The 24,692-nt window shown below is 43.3% G+C and overlaps 1 protein-coding gene across 1 annotated transcript in view; it reads right to left on the reverse strand.

Moving 5' to 3' along the window:
* LOC127906043 (vasoactive intestinal polypeptide receptor-like) overlaps window positions 1–22,379 on the reverse strand; it is a gene marked incomplete at its 5' end in the record, with an annotated part of 23,059 nt that extends 680 nt beyond the window's left edge. The window contains 4 exons of the mRNA XM_052513357.1: window positions 4,194–4,235; window positions 11,049–11,178; window positions 19,581–19,672; window positions 22,307–22,379. Coding sequence (XP_052369317.1) covers window positions 4,194–4,235; window positions 11,049–11,178; window positions 19,581–19,672; window positions 22,307–22,379 — 337 coding nt within the window. The remainder of the gene's footprint in view (window positions 1–4,193; window positions 4,236–11,048; window positions 11,179–19,580; window positions 19,673–22,306) is intronic.
* Between the last annotated feature and the right edge of the window lie 2,313 nt (window positions 22,380–24,692).

The following is a 24,692-nucleotide window of genomic DNA, read 5'->3' on the forward strand; positions in this document are numbered from 1 at the left end:
TCCTGCTTACAAGCTCAAATTAAAGCCAGAAGCACCAGTGACTCTGTCAATAAGTAAGTTGTCAGACAAAGCAGATGCTAAGCTACAAGACGGTTTTGTAGGTCACAGACTGGAAAACGTTCCGTGATTCGTCCGATGGCATTGAGGAGTACAGCACATCAGTCACTGGCGTCATTAATAAGTGCATCGATGACGTCGTCCCTAACCCACTGTTCCTAGACCAGTTAACCCACTGTTCCTAGACCAGTTAACCCACTGTTCCTAGACCAGTTAACCCACTGTTCCTAGACCAGTTAACCCACTGTTCCTAGACCAGTTAACCCACTGTTCCTAGACCAGTTAACCCACAGTTCCTAGACCAGTTAACCCACTGTTCCTAGACCAGTTAACCCACAGTTCCTAGACCAGTTAACCCACTGTTCCTAGACCAGTTAACCCACTGTTCCTAGACCAGTTAACCCACTGTTCCTAGACCAGTTAACCCACTGTTCCTAGACCAGTTAACCCACAGTTCCTAGACCAGTTAACCCACTGTTCCTAGACCAGTTAACCCACTGTTCCTAGACCAGTTAACCCTGTTCCTAGACCAGTTAACCCACTGTTCCTAGACCAGTTAACCCACTGTTCCTAGACCAGTTAACCCCCTGTTCCTAGACCAGTTAACCCACTGTTCCTAGACCAGTTAACCCACTGTTCCTAGACCAGTTAACCCACTGTTCCTAGACCAGTTAACCCACTGCTCCTAGACCAGTTAACCCCACTGTTCCTAGACCAGTTAACCCCACTGTTCCTAGACCAGTTAACCCTGCTCCTAGACCAGTTAACCCACTGTTCCTAGACCAGTTAACCCACTGTTCCTAGACCAGTTAACCCCCTGTTCCTAGACCAGTTAACCCACTGCTCCTAGACCAGTTAACCCACTGTTCCTAGACCAGTTAACCCACTGTTCCTAGACCAGTTAACCCACTGTTCCTAGACCGTCATTGAAAATAAGAATTAGTTCTTAATTAACTGACTTGCCTGGTTAAATAAAAGGTAAAATAAAACGACTACAAACCCGTAGCTCTCACGTCTGTAGCCATGAAGTGCTTTGAAAGGCTGGTAATATCTCACATTAACACCATTATCCCAGAAACCCTAGACCCACTCCAATTCACATACCGCCCCGACAGATCCACAGATGTTGCAATCTCTATTGCACTCCACACTGCCCTTTCCCATCTGGACAAAAGGAACAACTATGTGAGAATGCTATTCATTGATTACAGCTCAGCGTTCAACACCATAGTGTCCTCAAAGCTCATCACTAAGCTATGGACCCTCATGAATGCATAGCCAAGTTTGCTGATGACACAACAGTGGTCATCAACAACGATGAGACAGCCTATAGGATTGAGGTCAGAGACTTGGCTGTGTGGTGCCAGGACAACAACCTCTCCCTCAACGTGATCAATACAAAGGAGGTGATTGTGGACTACATGGAAAAGGAGGACCGAGCACGCCACCATTCTCATCGACGAGGCTGTAGTGGAGCAGGTTGAGGGCTTCAAGTTCCTTGGTAACCACATCACCAACAAACTGACATGGTCCAAGCACACCAAGACAGTCATTAAGAGGGTATGACAAAGCCTATTCCCCCTCAGGAGACTGAAAAGGTTTGACATGGGCCCCCAGATCCTCAAAAGGTTCTACAGCTGCACCATCGAGAGCATCCTGACTGGTTGCATCACTGCCTGGAATGGCAACTGCTCGGCCTCCGACCGCAAGGTACTACAGAGAGTAGTGCGTACGGCCCAGTATATCACTTGAGCCAAGTTTATTGCCATCCAGGACCTCTATACCAGACAGTGTCAGGAAGGTCTTAAAGATTGTCCTAGTCATAGACTAGTCATAGACCCTAGTCATAGACTGTTCACTCTGCTACCGCACGGCAAACAAGTCTTGGTCCAAAAGGCTTCTTAACAGCTTCTACCCCCAAGCTATAGGACACCTGAACAGCTAATCAGACCCCTCTAGGGACAGTAGTGTCATTTTTGGGGAAAAAAACGTTCCCGTTTTAAACAGGATATTTTGTCAGGAAAAGATGTCCCAGGTCTACACTGGGCTATTATCTCTAATCTGTCCCAGGTCTACACTGGGCTATTATCTCTAATCTGTCCCAGGTCTACACTGGGCTATTATCTCTAATCTGTCCCAGGTCTACACTGGGCTATTATCTCTAATCTGTCCCAGGTCTACACTGGGCTATTATCTCTAATCTGTCCCAGGTCTACACTGGGCTATTATCTCTAATCTGTCCCAGGTCTACACTGGGCTATTGTCTCTAATCTGTCCCAAACAACACCAACGAGGAAGAGACTGCCGAGGAAGAGACCACAGAGGACAACACCGCAGAGGGATAGACGAAAGAGGACGAGACCGCAGAGGACGAGACCGCAGAGGACGAGACCGCAGAGGACGAGACCGCAGAGGACGAGACCGCAGAGGACGAGACCGCAGAGGGATAGACGAAAGAGGAAGAGACCGCAGAGGACGAGACCGCAGAGGACGAGACCGCAGAGGACGAGACGGCAGAGGACGAGACCGCAGAGGACGAGACCGCAGAGGACGAGAACGCAGAGGACGAGACCGCAGAGGACGAGACCGCAGAGGACGAGACCGCAGAGGGATAGACGAAAGAGGACGAGACCGCAGAGGACGAGACCGCAGAGGAAGAGACCGCAGAGGATGAGACCGCAGAGGACGAGACCGCAGAGGGATAGACGAAAGAGGACGAGACCGCAGAGGACGAGACCGCAAGAGGAAGAGACGAAAGAGGACAAGACCGCAGAGGACGAGACTGCAGAGGAAGAGACCGCAGAGGGATAGACAAAAGAGGACGAGACCGCAGAGGACGAGAACGCAGAGGACGAGACTGCAGAGGACGAGACTGCAGAGGACGAGACCGCAGAAGACGAGACCACAGAGGGATAGACGAAAGAGGACGAGACAGCAGAGGACGAGACCGCAGAGGAATAGACCGCAGAGGACGAGACCGCAGAGGGATAGACCGCAGAGGACGAGACCGCAGAGGACGAGACCGCAGAGGACGAGACCGCAGAGGAATAGACCGCAGAGGACGAGACCGCAGAGGACGAGACCGCAGAGGACGAGACCGCAGGCGACGAGACCGCAGAGGGATAGACGAAAGAGGACGAGACCGCAGAGGATGAGACCGCAGAGGAAGAGACCGCAGAGGACGAGACCGCAGAGGGATAGACGAAAGAGGACGAGACCGCAGAGGACGAGACCGCAGAGGACGAGACCGCAGAGGGAGAGACCGCAGAGGGAGAGACCGCAGAGAACGAGACCGCAGAGGACGAGACCACAGAGGACGAGACCACAGAGGGAGAGACCGCAGAGGACGAGACCAGAGGACGAGACCACAGAGGGAGAGACCACAGAGGACGAGACCACAGAGGAAGAGACCACAGAGGGAGAGACTACAGAGAACGAGACCACAGAGGACGAGACCACAGAGGGAGAGACCACAGAGGACGAGACCGCAGAGGACGAGACAGCAGAGGACAAGACCACAGAGGGAGAGACCGCAGAGCAATATGAGATGGGAGTTCCATGTAATGATGGCTCAATATAATACTGTACACTTTCTTGAATTTGTTCTGGATTTGGGGACTGTGAAAAGACCCCTGGTGGCATGTCTGGTGGGGTAAGTGTGTGTGTCAGAGCTGTGTGTAAGTTGACTATGCAAACAATTTGGGATTTAACATAGTAATGTTTCTTATAAAAATAAGAAGTGATGCAGTCAGTCTCTCCTCAACTCTTAGCCAAGAGAGACTGACAGCATAGTATTTATATCAGCCCTCTGATTACAAAGAGCAGAACGTGTCGCTCTGTTTTGGGCAAACCTGCGGCTTAACTAGGTCTTTCCCTGCAGCACTCAACCGCAAAACAGGACAATAATGCAGAGAAATAGAATGAATATAACTGACAGATCTTTGACTTCCGTTCTATTTCTATGCATTCAATCTAATAGGCGAAATCCAGATAGATCACTTTTGAGAAACTGGGCCTTAAACACACTGCCCTCCTCACCCTAATCCTGCGTCATGTAAACTCAGGGTGTCAACTCGGTGTTCAGCAGGTGCAGTGTGTTTATAACAGTAGTGTGCGAACGTCAGGGTGGCTCTTACCTCTCCATTTAAGAAGCAGTAGAGAACAGCAACCGCAAATCCCTAGGGAAAGGAAGAACAGAAAGAGCATTAGCTGTCTGTTATAGTCACCCTAACCCTGGGGAGAGCAGAGTCTGTTACATGAACCCAGTGTACCCTGTTATTCTGTTGTTCATAACAATACAAGGCAGGTAGCCTAGTGGTTAGAGGGGAGGGGCGGCAGGTAGCCTAGTGGTTAGAGGGGAGGGGCGGCAGGTAGCCTAGTGGTTAGAGGGGAGGGGCGGCAGGTAGCCTAGTGGTTAGAGGGGAGGGGCGGCAGGTAGCCTAGTGGTTAGAGGGGAGGGGCGGCAGGTAGCCTAGTGGTTAGAGGGGAGGGGCGGCAGGTAGCCTAGTGGTTAGAGGGGAGGGGCGGCAGGTAGCCTAGTGGTTAGAGGGGAGGGGCGGCAGGTAGCCTAGTGGTTAGAGGGGAGGGGCGGCAGGTAGCCTAGTGGTTAGAGGGGAGGGGCGGCAGGTAGCCTAGTGGTTAGAGGGGAGGGGCGGCAGGTAGCCTAGTGGTTAGAGGGGAGGGGCGGCAGGTAGCCTAGTGGTTAAGAGGTTGGGGTTAAGAGGTTGGGGTTAAGAGGTTGGGGTTAAGAGGTTGGGGTTAAGAGGTTGGGCCAGTAACCTAAAGGTTGGGGTTAAGAGGTTGGGGTTAAGAGGTTGGGGTTAAGAGGTTGGGCCAGTAACCTAAAGGTTGCTGGTTCGTATCCCAGAGCCGACTAGGTGAGATCTGTCGATGTGCTGTTGAGCAAAGCCATTAACCCTAATCGCGCCTCTAAATCACTCTGGAGAAGAGCATCTGCTATGTGACTGAAATGTAATGCATCAAGGCGATTCTATGGAATACATGACTGAGCCTATATTAAAGTACTGAGTACAGAGCTATTGCTGCCATGAATACATAGCATTGGTTCATTTACAGAACAGGATTACATGTCTGTGGCCTAGAGAGAAAACTGAGAAAAGCGAGGGATGCCAAACAAGGAAGTCATATTGACAAGATAAGAGGAACAAGCTGGAGGACGTTTCTCAGCTAAAGTCAAGCTGCTACAATGCTGCCAGGTCTGACTGCTCCCTCTCTCTCCCCATTATACAGATAGACCAGAACAACCACAGCCAGTGTTTAAAACATGAACAATGGGTCTGAATTACTAGTCCATTGTGCCGGGAGTCCTGCCATAGTGTTTAAAACATGAACAATGGGTCTGAATTACTAGTCCATTGTGCCTGGAGTCCTGCCATAGTGTTTAAAACATGAACAATGGGTCTGAATTACTAGTCCATTGTGCCTGGAGTCCTGCCATAGTGTTTAAAAAGCATCCCTCCCATGAGTGTGTTGGCTGCCGAGAGTAACTAATCACGGAACCTGAATGAACTGTCTCTGACTGTTAATCTCTGACTGTAAAGTCTCACTGTTAAACTGAGTCCCAAAAGCCCCTATACTACACCTATACTACACCTATACTACACCTATACTACACCTATACTACACCTATACTACACCTATACTACACCTATACTACACCTATACTACACCTATACTACACCTATACTACACCTATACTACACCTATACTACACCTATACTACACCTATACTACACCTATACTACACCTATACTACATATATACTACACCTATACTACACCTATACTACACCTATACTGCACCTATACTACACCTATACTGCACCGATACTACACCTATACTGCACCTATACTACACCTATACTACACCTATACTACACCTATACTACACCTATACTACACCTATACTACACCTATACTACACCTATACTACACCTATACTGCACCGATACTACACCTATACTACACCGATACTGCACATATACTACACCTACTATATGTATACTTTGTCTATACTACATCTATACTACACCTATACTACACCTATACTACACCTATACTACACCTATACTACACCTATACTGCACCTATACTACACCTATACTACACCTATACTACACCTATACTACACCTATACTACACCTATACTACACCTATACTACACCTATACTACACCTATACTACACCTATACTACACCTATACTACACCTATACTACACCTATACTACACCTATACTGCACCTATACTACACCTATACTACACCTATACTACACCTATACTACACCTATACTACACCTATACTACACCTATACTACACCTATACTGCACCTATACTACACCTATACTACACCTATACTACACCTATACTACACCTATACTACACCTATACTACACCTCTACTACACCTATACTACACCTATACTACACCTATACTACACCGATACTACACCGATACTACACCTATACTACACCGATACTACACCTATACTACACCTATACTACACCTATACTACGCCTATACTACGCCTATACTACACCTATACTGCACCTATACTGCACCTATACTACATCTATACTACACCTATACTACGCCTATACTACGCCTATACTACACCTATACTGCACCTATACTACATCTATACTACACCTATACTACACCTATACTACGCCTATACTACGCCTATACTACACCTATACTACACCTATACTACGCCTATACTACGCCTATACTACACCTATACTGCACCTATACTGCACCTATACTACATCTATACTACACCTATACTACGCCTATACTACACCTATACTACACCTATACTGCACCTATACTACATCTATACTACACCTATACTACGCCTATACTACGCCTATACTACACCTATACTGCACCTATACTACACCTATACTACACCTATACTACACCGATACTACACCTATACTACACCTATACTACACCGATACTACACCTATACTACACCTATACTGCACCGATACTGCACATATACTACACCTACTATATGTATACTTTGTCTATACTACACCTATACTACACCTATACTACATATATACTACACCTATACTACACCTATACTACACCTATACTACACCTATACTGCACCGATACTACACCTATACTGCATCGATACTACACCGATACTACACCTATACTACACCTGTACTACACCTATACTGCACCGATACTACACCTATACTGCACCGATACTGCACATATACTACACCTACTATATGTATACTTTGTCTATACTACATCTATACTACACCTATACTACACCTATACTACACCTATACTACACCTATACTACACCTATACTACACCTATACTGCACCGATACTACACCGATACTACACCGATACTGCACATATACTACACCTACTATATGTATACTTTGTCTATACTACATCTATACTACACCTATACTACACCTATACTACACCTATACTACACCTATACTACACCTATACTGCACCGATACTGCACATATACTACACCTACTATATGTATACTTTGTCTATACTACATCTATACTACACCTATACTACACCTATACTACATCTATACTACACCTATACTACACCTATACTACACCTATACTACACCTATACTACACCTATACTGCACCTATACTACACCTATACTACACCTATACTGCACCGATACTACACCTATACTGCACCGATACTGCACATATACTACACCTACTATATGTATACTTTGTCTATACTACATCTATACTACACCTATACTACACCTATACTACACCTATACTACACCTATACTACACCTATACTGCACCTATACTACACCTATACTACACCTATACTGCACCGATACTACACCTATACTGCACCGATACTGCACATATACTACACCTACTATATGTATACTTTGTCTATACTACATCTATACTACACCTATACTACACCTATACTACACCTATACTGCACCGATACTACACCTATACTGCATCGATACTACACCTATACTGCATCTATACTACACCTATACTACATCTATACTACACCTATACTACATCTATACTACACCTATACTACGCCTATTCTACACCTATACTGCATCTATACTACACCTATACTACATCTATACTACACCTATACTACATCTATACTACACCTATACTACACCTATACTACACCTATACTACACCTATACTGCACCGATACTGCACCTATACTACACCTATACTACACCTATACTACACCTATACTGCACCGATACTGCACCGATACTGCACCTATACTACACTTATACTACATCTATACTACACCTATACAGCATCTATACTACACTTATACTACATCTATACTACACCTATACTGCATCTATACTACACCTATACTACACCTATACTGCACCTATACTGCACCTACTATATGTATACTTTGTCTATACTACATCTATACTACATCTATACTGCATCTATACTACACTTATACTACATCTATACTACACCTATACTGCGTCTATACTACACCTATACTGCATCTATACTACACCTACTATATGTATACTACACTTATACTACATCTATACTACACTTATACTACATCTATACTACACCTATACTGCATCTATACTACACTTATACTGCATCTATACTACACTTATACTACACCTATACTGCACCGATATCACACCTATACTGCATCGATATCACACCTATACTGCATCGATATCACACCTATACTGCATCTATACTACACTTATACTGCATCTATACTACACTTATACTACACCTATACTGCATCGATATCACACCTATACTGCATCGATATCACACCTATACTGCATCTATACTACACTTATACTGCATCTATACTACACTTATACTACACCTATACTGCATCGATATCACACCTATACTGCACCGATATCACACCTATACTGCATCGATATCACACCTATACTGCATCTATACTACACTTATACTGCATCTATACTACACCTACTATATGTATACTACACTTATACTACATCTATACTACACATATACTACATCTATACTACACCTATACTGCATCTATACTACACTTATACTGCATCTATACTACACCTACTATATGTATACTACACTTATACTACATCTATACTACACATATACTGCATCTATACTACACTTATACGGCATCTATACTACACCTACTATATGTATACTACACTTATACTACCTCTATACTACACTTATACTACATCTATACTACACTTATACTACATCTATACTGCATCTATACTACACTTATACTGCATCTATACTACACCTACTATATGTATACTACACTTATACTACATCTATACTACACATATACTACATCTATACTACACCTACTATATGTATACTACACTTATACTACATCTATACTACACATATACTACATCTATACTACACCTATACTGCATCTATACTACACTTATACTGCATCTATACTACACCTACTATATGTATACTACACTTATACTACATCTATACTACACATATACTGCATCTATACTACACTTATACTACATCTATACTACACCTACTATATGTATACTACACTTATACTACATCTAAACTACACTTATACTACATCTATACTACACCTATACTGCATCTAATATAATAAATAATAATAATAATATATGCCATTTAGCAGACGCTTTTATCCAAAGCGACTTACAGTCATGTGTGCATACATTCTACGTATGGGTGGTCCCGGGAATCGAACCCACTACCCTGGCGTTACAAGCGCCATGCTCTACCAACTGAGCTACAGAAGGACCATCTATACTACACTTATACTACATCTATACTACACCTACTATATGTATACTACACTTATACTACATCTATACTACACTTATACTACATCTATACTACACTTATACGGCATCTATACTACACTTATACTGCATCTATACTACACTTATACTACACCTATACTGCACCGATATCACACCTATACTGCATCGATATCACACCTATACTGCATCGATATCACATCTATACTGCATCTATACTACGCCTATACTGCACCTATACTACACCTATACTACACCTATACTACACCTATACTGCATCGATATCACATCTATACTGCATCTATATCACACCTATACTACACATATACTGCGCCTATGCTACATCTATACTACACCTATACTACACCGGTACTACACCTATACCACATCTATACTACACCTATGCTACATCTATACTACACCTATACTACACCTATACTACATCTATACTACACCTATACTACGCCTATACTACGTCTATACTGTGCCTATACTACACCTCGACTACATCTATACTACACCTATACTATACCTATACTACACCTATATTACGCCGGTAATGCACCTATACCACATCTATACTACACCTATACTACACCTATACTACACCTATACTACACCTATACTACACCTATACTACACCTATACTACACCTATACTACATCTATACTACACCTATACTACGCCTATACTACGCCTATACTACACCTATACTATACCTATACTACACCTATATTACGCCGGTAATGCACCTATACCACATCTATACTACACCTATACTACACCTATACTACACCTATACTACACCTATACTACGCCTATACTACACCTATACTACGCCTATACTGCACCTATACTACACCTATACTACGCCTATACTACACCTATACTACACCTATACTGCATCGATACTGCACATATACTACACCTACTATACGTATACTTTGTCTATACTACACTTATACTACACCTATACTGCGTCTATACTACACTTATATGGCATCTATACTACACCTATACTGCATCAATACTATACCTATACTACATCTATACTACACCTGAAGAGTTGGTTCAATCTTGGGAAAAACCATGGAAATTAAAAACATTTTGAGGGGAAAGTTAGCTGAATTTTGCAACCCTAGTGGTTCCATACCTGGAATGATCCCAGTATGAGGTCGAAGACCAGCCGTTGCTCTGTGTTCACCTGCTCTGGGATGAAGGCAAACACGATGAAGTTGATCCCAAAAAGAGGGATCAGCAGCAGGGTGGACTTGGCCAGCCTCCTACACAAAACAACAAAGAGAACAGAAACTCAAGAAGTAACTTTATGACTAGTACCTAGTTATTCAACAATCTCATTCATCCTTTTACACATCAAGAGAACTTCAAGTAGCTTTATGACTAGTAGCTAGTTGTTAATCAGTCTCATTCATCCTTCTACACAGAACATCAAGAGAATATCAAGAAAAGTAGCCACAGAAAGCTGACCTCTAAACCACAGAAAGCTGAGCTCTAAACCACAGAGAACTGAGCTCTAAACCACAGAGAACTGAGCCACTAAACCACAGAGAACTGAGCTCTAAACCACATAAAGCTGAGCTCTAAACCACAGAGAACTGAGCTCTAAACCACAGAGAGTTGAGCTCTAAACCACAGAGAACTGAGCTCTAAACCACAGAGAGTTGAGCTACTTAACCAGAGAGAGCTGAGCCACTAAACCACAGAGAGTTGAGCTCTAAACCAGAGAGAGCTGAGCCTATAAACCACAGACAGCTGAGCCACTTAACCACAGAGAGTTGAGCTCTAAACCACAGAGAACTGAGCTCTAAACCACAGAGAGTTGAGCTCTAAACCACAGAGAGTTGAGCTACTTAACCACAGAGAGTTGAGCTACTTAACCATAGTGAGTTGAGCCACTAAACCACAGAGAGCTGAGCCACTTAACCAGAGAGAGCTGAGCCTATAAACCACAGACAGCTGAGCCACTTAACCACAGAGAGTTGAGCTCTAAACCACAGAGAACTGAGCTCTAAACCACAGAGAGTTGAGCTCTAAACCACAGAGAGCTGAGCCACTTAACCACAGAGAGTTGAGCCACTAAACCACTGAGATCTGAGCCACTAAACCAGAGAGAGCTGAGCCACTAAACCACAGAGAGCTGATCCACTAAACCACAGAGAGTTTTATCCACTAAACCACAGAGAGTTGAGCCACTAAACCACAGAGTGCTGGGCTCTACATCACAGGGAGCTAAGCTCTACATTTCAGCAGTATAATGTCAAGGCATTTTGCCATGCCTCATGCCTTCAAGTAGCTTTATGACTAGTAGCTAGTTGTTAATCAGTCTCATTCATCCTTCTACACAGAACATCAAGAGAATATCAAGAAAAGTAGCCACAGAGAGTTGAGCTCTAAACCACAGAGAGTTGAGCCACTAAACCACAGAGAGCTGAGCCTCTAAACCACAGAAAGCTGACCTCTAAACCACAGAAAGCTGAGCTCTAAACCACAGAGAACTGAGCTCTAAACCACAGAGAGTTGAGCTCTAAACCATAGAGAGTTGAGCCACTTAACCACAGAGAGTTGAGCTACTAAACCACAGACAGCTGAGCTTCTAAACCACAGACAGCTGAGCCACTAAACCACAGAGAGCTGAGCCACTTAACCACAGAGTGTTTTATCCATTAAACCACAGAGAGTTGAGCTACTAAACCACAGTGAGTTGAGTCACTTAACCACAGACAGCTGAGCCACTAAACCACAGAGAGAACTGAGCTCTAAACCACAGAGAACTGAGCTCTAAACCACAGAGAACTGAGCTCTAAACCACAGAGTTGAGCCCCTTAACCACAGAGAGTTGAGCCACTAAACCACAGTGAGTTGAGCTCTAAACCACAGAGAGTTGAGCCACTAAACCACTGAGAGCTGAGCCACTAAACCAGAGAGAGTTGAGCTCTAAACCACAGAGAGTTGAGCCCCTTAACCACAGAGAGTTGAGCCACTAAACCACTGAGAGCTGAGCCTCTAAACCACAAAGAGTTGAGCTCTAAACCACAGTGAGTTGAGCCACAACCACAGAGAGCTGAGCCACTAAACCACAGAGAACTAAGCTCTAAACCACAGAGAGTTGAGCTCTAAACCACAGAGAGTTGAGCTCTAAACCACAGAGAGTTGAGCCACTTAACCACAGAGAGTTGAGCTACTAAACCACAGAGAGCTGAGCTTCTAAACCACAGACAGCTGAGCCACTAAACCACAGAGAGCTGAGCCACTTAACCACAGAGAGTTTTATCCATTAAACCACAGAGAGTTGAGCTACTAAACCACAGTGAGTTGAGTCACTTAACCACAGACAGCTGAGCCACTAAACCACAGAGAGAACTGAGCTCTAAACCACAGAGAACTGAGCTCTAAACCACAGAGAACTGAGCTCTAAACCAGAGTTGAGCCCCTTAACCACAGAGAGTTGAGCCACTAAACCACAGTGAGTTGAGCTCTAAACCACAGAGAGTTGAGCCACTAAACCACTGAGAGCTGAGCCACTAAACCACAGAGAGTTGAGCTCTAAACCACAGAGAGTTGAGCCCCTTAACCACAGAGAGTTGAGCCACTAAACCACTGAGAGCTGAGCCTCTAAACCACAAAGAGTTGAGCTCTAAACCACAGTGAGTTGAGCCACTTAACCACAGAGTGCTGGGCTCTACATCACAGGGAGCTGAGCTCTACATTTCAGCAGTATAATATCAAGGCATTTTGCCATGCCTCCGAGGTTCTGGGTTTCTGGGGGTCGGTCGGCATTGGTTGACGTGATCAGCTTCCTGATGAGGAGTTTGTTGGTAGTCGAGGTGGTTGCTTATGGTAACACACCCACTGGGGGCCTTAATGCTCCGTACGTGTTGTTATGAGGCAGCATGGAAACAGCAGAGGTTGTTGCTCACACTCAGAACAGCTATATATAAGGTGGAACCTGCTGGCAGCGCTCCCATCCACTGCTTAGCTTATTTTAGTGAGCATTAGTTTACTAGTTTCACTCTTGTCATGTCTTCATGGCAATGATTCTGCTATATAAAAGAAGGGTCTATTTGAAATAACTGTGATATGTGTCATGCTTATCCCGCTCCCTCTCGCCAGTGTTCAACGTCGCAGGTCTACTAACCCCCGGCCCTGGCAACCATCATTACGCACACCTTCTCCCCATCATTACGCACACCTTCTCCCCATCATTACGCACACCTTCTCCCCATCATTACGCACACCTTCTCCCCATCATTTACGCACACCTTCTCCCCATCATTACGCACACCTTCTCCCCATCATTACGCACACCTTCTCCCCATCATTGCGCACACCTGCTCCCCATCATTGCGCACACCTGGACTTCATCGTCACCTTGATCACCTTCCCTTTATGTTATTACGACTAGAGCCATACTAACGAGTAGTGGTTAGATTCATACTAACGTGTACTGTTTGGACAAGAGCAATACTAACGACTACTGGTTGGACTAGAGTTATATTAATAACCTGTTAGGGCTAGGCTGAATACTGCCCCCTTTGGAGGAATTGCGTGCCCATAGTAAACAGAAAAAGAATCTGTCCAAAATTGCTAATATATGCATATAATAATTATTATTGAATAGAAAACACTATAAAGCTTCTAAAACCGTTCAAATTATGTCTGTGTGTAAAGCAGAACTCTCAGGTCAGCCATTCTCCCAAACTCTCTCTTGTCATCAGGAAATTTGGGCCAACTTTGACGTCATCGCCCCCACCCTTCCCAACCAGCTACGGATCTGGGAACAGTTTCTATCTCTTCAGCGCGATGTCTCCTTTCAATGGGGCGTTTCATTGTGAAAATCGCGCGCTCCCTCACCCTTTGGCAGGCTAAAACCTTCGGGTCACGCGAAAATACATGTACTCTCATGCGCGCGTCGCGTCTGGAGCTCTCATTGTTCCAGGATTCACCAAACGATGTCAGTTTGTCTGTTCGAGCTGAGAATTGTTTTGCACGTTTATAACATCCTAAAGCTTAATTCTGCACTTAGTTTGACCAGTTTAGTCGACATATAATATGTAATTTTGAAGTTTTGATGCGCATCCCCTAGAATTTTGGCTGCATTTCAGCCGGAATTTGTCGCGTTTGATAACCCAAAGACACAGACTTGAAAGCCAAACGCAGTTTTTGGTAAGTATGACTCCTTCCACGTCTTCTGATCGAAGAACATCAAAGGTATGGGAATATTTATGTGGTAATTTTGTGTTTCTGTGGACTCCAACATAGCGTAGACATATTGCTAATGTCTGAGCGCCGTCTCATATTATTGCCTAGTGAACGAATTCTGTAACGTTAAAAATAAATGTAACACAGCGGTTGCATTAAGAAGCAGTGTATCTTTCTAACTATATGTAGAACATGTATATTTAGTCAAAGTTTATGATGTGTATTGCTTGTTATCTGACGTTATCTGGCGGCGCTATCATAATTTGAGTAGCATTTTTTTGAACATGGCGTCATGGTAAACAGAGATTTATGGATATAAATGGCATATTATTGAAAAAAACACAAATGTACTGTGTAACATGTTCTATTACTGTCATCTGTTGAAGATTTTCAAAAGGTTAGTGAATTATTTTTCTTTTAATCGTTTGTTGATTGCATCTTTTGTTCAACATGGCTATTCAAATTAGCTGTGTCTTTGGTGGTGGTTTGACATAAATATGTGCTATGTTTTCGCCATAAAACATTTTAGAAATCTGACTTGCTGGGTAGATGAACAAGGTGTTTATCTTTCATTTGAGCTATTGGACTTGTTAATGTGTGGAGGTTATATATTTCTAAGAATATTTTTGCATTCTGTGCGCCATCTTTTGAGTTGAGCGTGGGGGGGGGTGCCCTAGGGGAACGTGGTAGCGTGAACTCTAAGTACTTCTTAGAGTAGAGACATACTAACAAGTGCTGGTTGGACTATAGCCATACTAACGAGTACTGGTTGGACTAGAGCCATAGTAATGAGTACTGGCGAGAGCTTTACTAAGGAGTACTGGTGGATCTTGACAGATACTATGAAAACTTGTTGGACTAGAGCCATACTAACGAGTACTTTTTGGACTTGAGCTATACTAACGTGTACTGGTTGGACTAGTCAAGTCAAATAAAAGTTTATTTGTCAGGTGCGCCGAATAGTAGACCTTACAGTGAAATGCTTACTTACAGTCTCTGACCAATAGTGTGAAAATAAGGTATGTGTGTGTAGGTAAGTAAAGAAATAAAACAACAGTAAAAAGACATTTCAAAATAACAGTAGAAAGGCTATAAACACACACCTGTTAGTCAGGCTTATTGAGGTAGTATGTACATGTGGGTATGGTTAAAGTGACTATGCATATATGATGAATAGAGAGTAGCAGTAGCTTAATAAGAGGGTTTGGCGGGTGGTGGGACACAATGCAGATAGCCTGGTTAGCCAATGTGCGGGAGCACTGGTTGGTCGGCCCAATTGAGGTTGTATGTACATGAATGTATAGTTAAAGTAACTATGCATATATGATAAACAGAGAGAAGCAGCAGCTTAAAAGAGGGGTTGGGGGGCACACAATGCAAATAGTCTACCATTTGGTTACCTGTTCAGGAGTCTTATGGCTTGGGGGTAAAAACTGTTGAGAAGCCTTTTTGTCCTAGACTTGGCACTCCGGTACTGCTTGCCATGTGGTTGTAGAGAGAACAGTCTATGACTGGGGTGGCTGGTGTCTTTTACAATATTTAGGGCCTTCCTCTGACACCGCCTGGTGTAGAGGTCCTGGATGGCAGGCAGCTTTGCCCCAGTGATGTACTGGGCCATACGCACTACCCTCTGAAGTGCCTTGCGGTCGTAGGCCGAGCAATTGCCGTACCAGGCAGTGATGCAACCGGTCAGGATGCTCTCGATGTTGCAGCTGTAGAACCTTTTGAGGATCTCAGGACCCATGCCAAAACTTTTTCGTTTCCTGAGGGGGAATAGACTTTGTTGTGCCCTCTTCACGACTGTCTTGGTGTGTTTGGACCATTCTAGTTTGTTGTTGGTGTGGACACCAAGGAACTTGAAGCTCTCAACCTGCTCCACTACAGCCCTGTCAATGAGAATGGGGGCGTGCTCGGTGCTCCTTTTCCTGTAGTCCACAATCATCTCCTTAGTCTTGGTTACGTTGAGGGATAGATTGTTATTCTGGCACCACCCGGCCAGGTCTCTGACCTCCTCCCTATAGGCTGTCTCGCCGTTGTTGGTGATCAGGCCTACCAATGTTGTGTCGTCTGCAAACCTAATGATGGTGTTGGAGTCGTGCCTCGCCATGCAGTCGTGGGTGAACAGGGAGTACAGGAGGGGACTGAGCACGGACCCCTGGGGAGCTCCCGTGTTGAGGATCGGGCGGCCCGTCAGGAAGTCCAGGATCCAGTTGCAGAGGGAGGTGTTTAGGCCCAGGTTCCTAACCTTTGTGATGAGCTTTGAGGGTACTATGGTGTTGAATGCTGAACTGTAGTCAATGAATAGCATTCTCACATAGGTGTTCCTTTTGTCCAGGTGGGAAAGGGCAGTGTGGAGTACAATAGAGATTGCATCATCTGTGGATCTGTTTGGGCGGTATGCAAATTGGAGTGGGTCTAGGGTTTCTGGGATAATGGTGTTGATGTGAGCCATTACCAGCCTTTCAAAGCACTTCATGGCTACGGGCGTGAGTGCTACGGGTCTGTAGTCATTTAGTCAGGTTGCCTTTGTGTTCTTGGGCACAGGGACTATGGTGGTCTGCTTGAAACATGTTGGTATTACAGACTCAATCAGGGACATGTTGAAAATGTCAGTGAAGACACCTGCCAGTTGGTCAGCACATGCCCGGAGCACACGTCCTGGTAATCCGTCTGGCCCTGCAGCCTTGTGTATGTTGACCTGTTTAAAGGTCTTAAACACATCGGCTACGGAGAGTGTGAGTCGTCCGGAACAGCTGATGCTCTCATGCATGCCTCTATTGCTTGCCTCGAAGCCAGCATAGAAGTGATTTAGGTCATCTGGTAGGCTCGTGTCACTGGGCAGCTCGCGGCTGAGCTTCCCTTTGTAGTCTGTAATAGTTTGAAAGCCCTGCCACATCCGACGAGTGTCAGAGCCGGTGTGATTCAATCTTACCTGTATTGACGCTTTGTCTGTTTGATGGTTCGTCGCAGAGCATAGCGGCATAGCGGCATTTTTTGTAACCTTGTGGGTTAGAGTCCGGCACCTTGGAAGTGGCAGCTCTACCCTTTAGCTCAGTGCGAATGTTGCCTGTAATCCATGGCTTCTGGTTGGGGTATGTACGTACAGTCACTGTGGGGACGACGTCCTTGATGCACTTATTGATAAAGACAGTGACTGATGTGGTGTACTCCTCAATGCCATCGGAAGAATCCCGGAATCCAGTCTGAGCTGCAAAACAGTCCTATTTTAGCATCTGCTTCATCTGACCACTTTTTTTATAGACCGAGCCACTGGTGCTTCCTGATTTAATTTTTGGTTGTAAGCAGGAATCAGGAGGATAGAGTTGTGGTCAGATTTGCCAAATGAACGGCGAGGGAGAGCTTTGTTCGTGTCTCTGTGTGTGGAGTACAGGTGATCTAGAATTATTTTCCCTCTGGTTGCACATTTAACATGTTGATAGAGATTTGGTAGAACTGATTTAAGTTTCCCTGCATTAAAGTCTCTGGCCACTATGAGTGCCGCCTCTGGATGAGTGGTTTCCTGTTTGCTTATTTCCTTATTCAGCTGACTGAGTGCGGTCTTAGTGTCGGCATCTGTCTGTGGTGGTAAATAAACAGCCACAAAAAGTATAGCTGAGAACTCTCTAGGCAAGTAGTGTGGCCTGCAATTTATCACAATATACTCTACTTCAGGCGAGCAAAATCTAGAGACTTCCTTACATTTCGTGCACCAGCTGTTATTTACAAATATGCACAGACCGCCCCCCTCGTCTAACCGGAGTGTGCTGATCTGTCCTGCCGGTGCAGCGTGTATCCCGCAAGCTGAATATCCATGTCGTCATTCAGCCACGATTCCGTGAAACATAGGATATTACAGTTTTTGATGTCCCGTTGGTAGGATATTCGTGATTGTACCTCGTCTAGTTTATTGTGCGATGATTGATTCGCATGTTGGCGATTAATATGGGCGGTAACGGCAGCTTTCCTACTCGCCTTCTCCGGGTCCTGATGAGGCATCCGGCTCTTCGTCCTCTGTACCTGCGTTGCTTCCTCTTGCGAGTAACTGGGATGTCGGCCTTGCCGGGTGTTTGGAAAATATCATGTGAGTCTTGTTTGTTGTTAAAAATACCTTTGTCTATTCCAAGGTGATCGCTGTCCTGATATCCAGAAGCTCTTTTCTGCCGTAAGAGGTTGCAGAAACATTATGTACAAAATAAGTTATAAATAACGCCCCCCACATAATAACACAATTGGTTGGGCGCACGTAAAACTGCTGCCATTTCTTCCGGCGCCATTTCATTTAGTGGCATGCTAACGAGTACTGGTTAGACTAGAGACATACTAATGAGTACCGGTTAGATCAATATTAACGAGAACTGGTTGAACTAGATCTATACTAACAAGTACTGGATAGAGCCATACTTACAAGTACTGGTTGTACTAGAGCTCTACTTACAAGTACTGGTTGTACTAGAGCTCTACTTACAAGTACTGGTTGGACTCGTTTCTTCCAATGTCTGGACAGTTGATCTTCTGTCGGAGGATCTTGATGATGCAGATGAAGAGGATGAAGTTCATCTGGATGAGATTAAGAGATATTTTGAGATATTTAAATAATACTGAACCCTGTGTGGACTTTTGTCTTCTCTACTCTGTAGAGTAGACTCTACAAACTATTTTGGTCTGTTCTCTACTCTAATAAATTATATTGGTGCGTTCTGAATTCCACTCTACTAAACACGACTGTTTTTCTGTAGTCTACTCTTCTAAACTCTACTAAGCTCTACTGGTGTGTTCTGTACTACACTCTACTAAACTCAGCTGTCGAGTTCTGTACTGTACTCTATCATACTAAACTCTACTGGTATGTATTCTACTAAACTCTACTAGTGAGTTCTGTTCAGTACTGTACTCTACTAAACTCTACTCGGATGTTCTGTTTTGTATTCAACTAAAATATACTCAGGTGGTCTGTCCTTAACTCTACTAAACTTTACTGGTGTGATCTGTACTGTTCTGTTCTAAACTCTACTGGTATGGTCTGTACTGGACTCTACTAAACTCTACTGGTGTGGACTGTACTGAACTCTAATGCACTCTACGAAACTCTACTGGTGTGATCTGTACTGTACTCCAATAAACTCTTATGCTGTGTTCTGTACTGTACTCTACTAAACTGTACTCGGTTGTTCTGTTTTGTGCTCAATTAAACTCTACTCGGGTGTTCTGTACTGAACTCTACTAAACTCTACTGGTGTGGACTGTACTGAACTCTACTAAACTCTACTGGTGTGTTTTGTACTGTACTCTACTAAACTCTTATGCTGTGTTCTGTACTGTACTCTACTAAACTGTACTCGGTTGTTCTGTTTTGTGCTCAATTAAACTCTACTCGGGTGTTCTGTTTTGTGCTCAATTAAACTCTACTCGGGTGTTCTGTACTGAACTCTACAAAACTCTACTGGTGTGGTCTGTACTCTACTTTACTAAACTCTACTAGAGTGTTCTGTACTCTACTTTTTCTAAACTCTAATAAAAATGACTAAACTAAACTGGTGAGTTCTGTACAGTACTGTACTCTACTTTACTAAACTCTACTGGTATGATCTGTTCTGTACTCTACAAAACTCTACTGGTGTGGTCTGTACTGTACTCAACTAAATTCTACTGGTGTGATCTGTACTGTTCTGTTCTAAACTCTACTGGTGTGGTCTGTACTGAACTCTACTAAACTCTACTGGTGTGGTCTGTACTGTACTCAACTAAATTCTACTGGTGTGATCTGTTCTGTACTCTACAAAACTCTACTGGTGTGGTCTGTACTGTACTCAACTAAACTCTACTGGTGTGGTCTGTACTCTACTTTACTAAACTCTACTGGTATGATCTGTTCTGTACTCTACAAAACTCTACTGGTGTGGTCTGTACTCTACTTTACTAAACTCTACTGGTATGATCTGTTCTGTACTCTACAAAACTCTACTGGTGTGGTCTGTACTGTACTCAACTAAATTCTACTGGTGTGATCTGTTCTGTACTCTACAAAACTCTACTGGTGTGGTCTGTACTGTACTCAACTAAACTCTACTGGTGTGGTCTGTACTCTACTTTACTAAACTCTACTGGTATGATCTGTTCTGTACTCTACAAAACTCTACTGGTGTGGTCTGTACTCTACTTTACTAAACTCTACTAGAGTGTTCTGTACTCTACTTTTTCTAAACTCTAATAAAAATGACTAAACTAAACTGGTGAGTTCTGTACAGTACTGTACTCTACTTTACTAAACTCTACTGGTATGATCTGTTCTGTACTCTACAAAACTCTACTGGTGTGGTCTGTACTGTACTCAACTAAATTCTACTGGTGTGATCTGTTCTGTACTCTACAAAACTCTACTGGTGTGGTCTGTACTGTACTCAACTAAACTCTACTGGTGTGGTCTGTACTCTACTTTACTAAACTCTACTGGTATGATCTGTTCTGTACTCTACAAAACTCTACTGGTGTGGTCTGTACTGTACTCAACTAAATTCTACTGGTGTGATCTGTTCTGTACTCTACAAAACTCTACTTGTGTGGTCTGTACTGTACTCAACTAAACTCTACTGGTGTGATTACATTTACATTTACATTTAAGTCATTTAGCAGACGCTCTTATCCAGAGCGACTTACAAATTGGTGCATTCACCTTATGACATCCAGTGGAACAGTCACTTTACAATAGTGCATCTAAATCTTAAAAGAGGGGGGGGGGTGAGAAGGATTACTTATCCTATCCTAGGTATTCCTTAAAGAGGTGGGGTTTCAGGTGTCTCCGGAAGGTGGTGATTGACTCCGCTGTCCTGGCGTCGTGAGGGAGTTTGTTCCACCATTGGGGGGCCAGAGCAGCGAACAGTTTTGACTGGGCTGAGCGGGAACTGTGCTTCCTCAAACTCTACTGGTGTGGTCTGTTCTGTACTCTACAAAACTCTACTGGTGTGGTCTGTTCTGTACTCTACAAAACTCTACTGGTGTGGTCTGTACTGTACTCAACTAAACTCTACTGGTGTGATCTGTTGCCAAACTCTGATGGGGTTTTCTGTACTGTACTTTACTAAACACTCTTCTCTCCACAGTAATAACCCTAACACCTACTTCTGAGGGAATCAGAGTGGGAGTTGAATCCCTTCATGCTAATGTTGAAAGTTGAGGAGCGGCTGAACAACTCACCAGGATGGAGGCCAGGATTGGTGTCTTAATGATCCACCAGAACATCTCAGTCTTCTCAATTATGTCCCAGCACCTGGACAACATATAGGTGACATCACATGTAATATTACATGTCCCAGCACCTGGTAACATATAGGTGACATCAAAAATATTATTACATATCACACAACACCTGGTAACATATACACTACTGTTCAAAAGTTTGCGGTCACTTAGAAATGTCTTTGTTTTTGAAAGAAACGCACATTTTTTGTGCATTTAAATAACATCAAATTGATCCGAAATACAGTGTAGACATTGTTAATGTTGTAAATGACTATTGTAGCTGGAAACAGATGACTTTTAATGGAATATCTACATAGGCCCATTATCAGCAACCATCACTCCTGTGTTCAAATGGCACGTTGTGTTAGCTAATCCAAGTGTATCATTTTAAAAGGCTAATTGATCCTTAGAAAACCATTTTGCAATTCTGTTGTCCTGATTAAAGAAGCAATAAAACTGTCCTTCTTTAGAATAATTGAGTGTCTGGAGCATCAGCAATTGTTTGTTTGATTACAGGCTCAAAATGGCCAGAAACAAAGACCCTTTCTTCTGAAACTTGTCAGTCTATTCTTGTTCTGAGAAATTAAGGCTATTCCATGCGAGAAATTGCCAAGAAACTGAAGATCTCGTACAACGCTGTGTACTACTCTCTTCACAGAATAGCGCAAACTGGCTCTAACCAGAATAGAAAGAGAAGTGGGAGGCCCCGGTGCACAACTGAGCAAGAGGACAAGTACAACAGTGTGTCTAGATTGAGAAACAGATGCCTCACAAGCCCTCAACTGGCAGCTTAATTAAATAGTTCCCGCAAAACACCAGTCTCAACGTCTGCAGTGAAGAGGAGACTCCGGAATGCTGGCCTTCTAGGCAGTGTTCCGCTGTCCAGTGTCTGTGTTCTTTTGCCCATCTTAATATTTTACTTTTTATTGGCCAGTCTGAGATATGGCTTTGTCTTTGCAACTCTGCCTAGAAGGTCAGCATTCTGGAGTCGCCTCTTCACTGTTGACGTTAAACTGGTGTTTTGCTGGTACTATTTAATGAAGCTGCCAGTTCTGACTGGGTGTATTGTATCCATTGATTATTTTAGAATATAACCTAAGTGCCTCAAGTTCAACTGTCTTAAACCATTAGCAATATAAGCCTGTTTTACCCCTAAGTTTGTAAACAAACTATATATCCTCAAAACATGGTTAAAACTGTGATATCATGGATTCTATGTCCTTGAATCAGAGTGGTTATATTTCTCCAGCCCTCATCCCTCAGATGTTTACCTAAATAGTGGTGGGGAGTACCATTTGTTATTGTTTCAACTGCTGATTGCTGCTTTAAAGTCAACAGCATCGTTAACTTTACACACTACCAGGACATTTGAGGCAAAAACCTGTTTGCTTCTTCCTGGAGAATGAAATTAACCCCAAGCACACATAAAATTCCACAAAGAAAAATGTACCACTAAATGTATATTTTGCATGGACATCTCAGTATTTGAGATGTCCGTGCTAAAGGACCTCCTTAACTTCTTGTGTCGAGCCATCCCGGATCCGGGATAATGACTACAGCCTCAAGCCCATTTACCATAACGCAACGTTAACTATTCATGAAAATCGCAAAAGAAATGAAATAAATCTGCTAGCTCTCAAGCTTAGCCTTTTGTTAAAAACACTGTCATCTCAGATTTTCAAAATATGCTTCTCAATCATAGCAAAACAAGCATTTGTGTAACAGTATTGATAGCTAACATAGCATTTAGCGCTAGCATTCAGCAGGCAACATTTTCACAAAAACCAGAAAAGCATTCAAATAAAATAATTTACCTTTGAAGAACTTCGGATGTTTTCAATGAGGAGACTCTCAGTTAGATAGCAAATGTTCAGTTTTTCCTGAAAGATTATTTGTTTAGGAGAAATCGCTCCTTTTGTTCATCACGTTTAGCTACGAAAAAAAACCTGTATCCAGGAGTGTAAATCTATTCACAAGCTCATTAGCATAACACAACGTTAACTATTCATGAAAATCGCAAATGAAATTAAATAAATCTGCTAGCTCTCAAGCTTAGCCTTTTGTTAACAACACTGTCATCTCAGATTTTCAAAATATGCTTCTCAACCATAGCAAAACAAGCATTTTTGTAACAGTATTGATAGCTAGCGTAGCATTTAGCATTAGCATTCAGCAGGTAACATTTTCACAAAAACAAGAAAAGCATTCAAATAAAATAATTTACCTTTGAAGAACTTCGGATGTTTTCAATGAGGAGACTCTCAGTTAGATAGCAAATGTTCAGTTTGTCCAAAAATATTATTTTTATAGGAGAAATCGCTCCGTTTGGTACATCTCGTTT

The sequence above is a fragment of the Oncorhynchus keta genome, unplaced genomic scaffold (genome assembly GCF_023373465.1).
Source record: "Oncorhynchus keta strain PuntledgeMale-10-30-2019 unplaced genomic scaffold, Oket_V2 Un_scaffold_1004_pilon_pilon, whole genome shotgun sequence".
Classification (NCBI taxonomy): domain Eukaryota; kingdom Metazoa; phylum Chordata; class Actinopteri; order Salmoniformes; family Salmonidae; genus Oncorhynchus; species Oncorhynchus keta.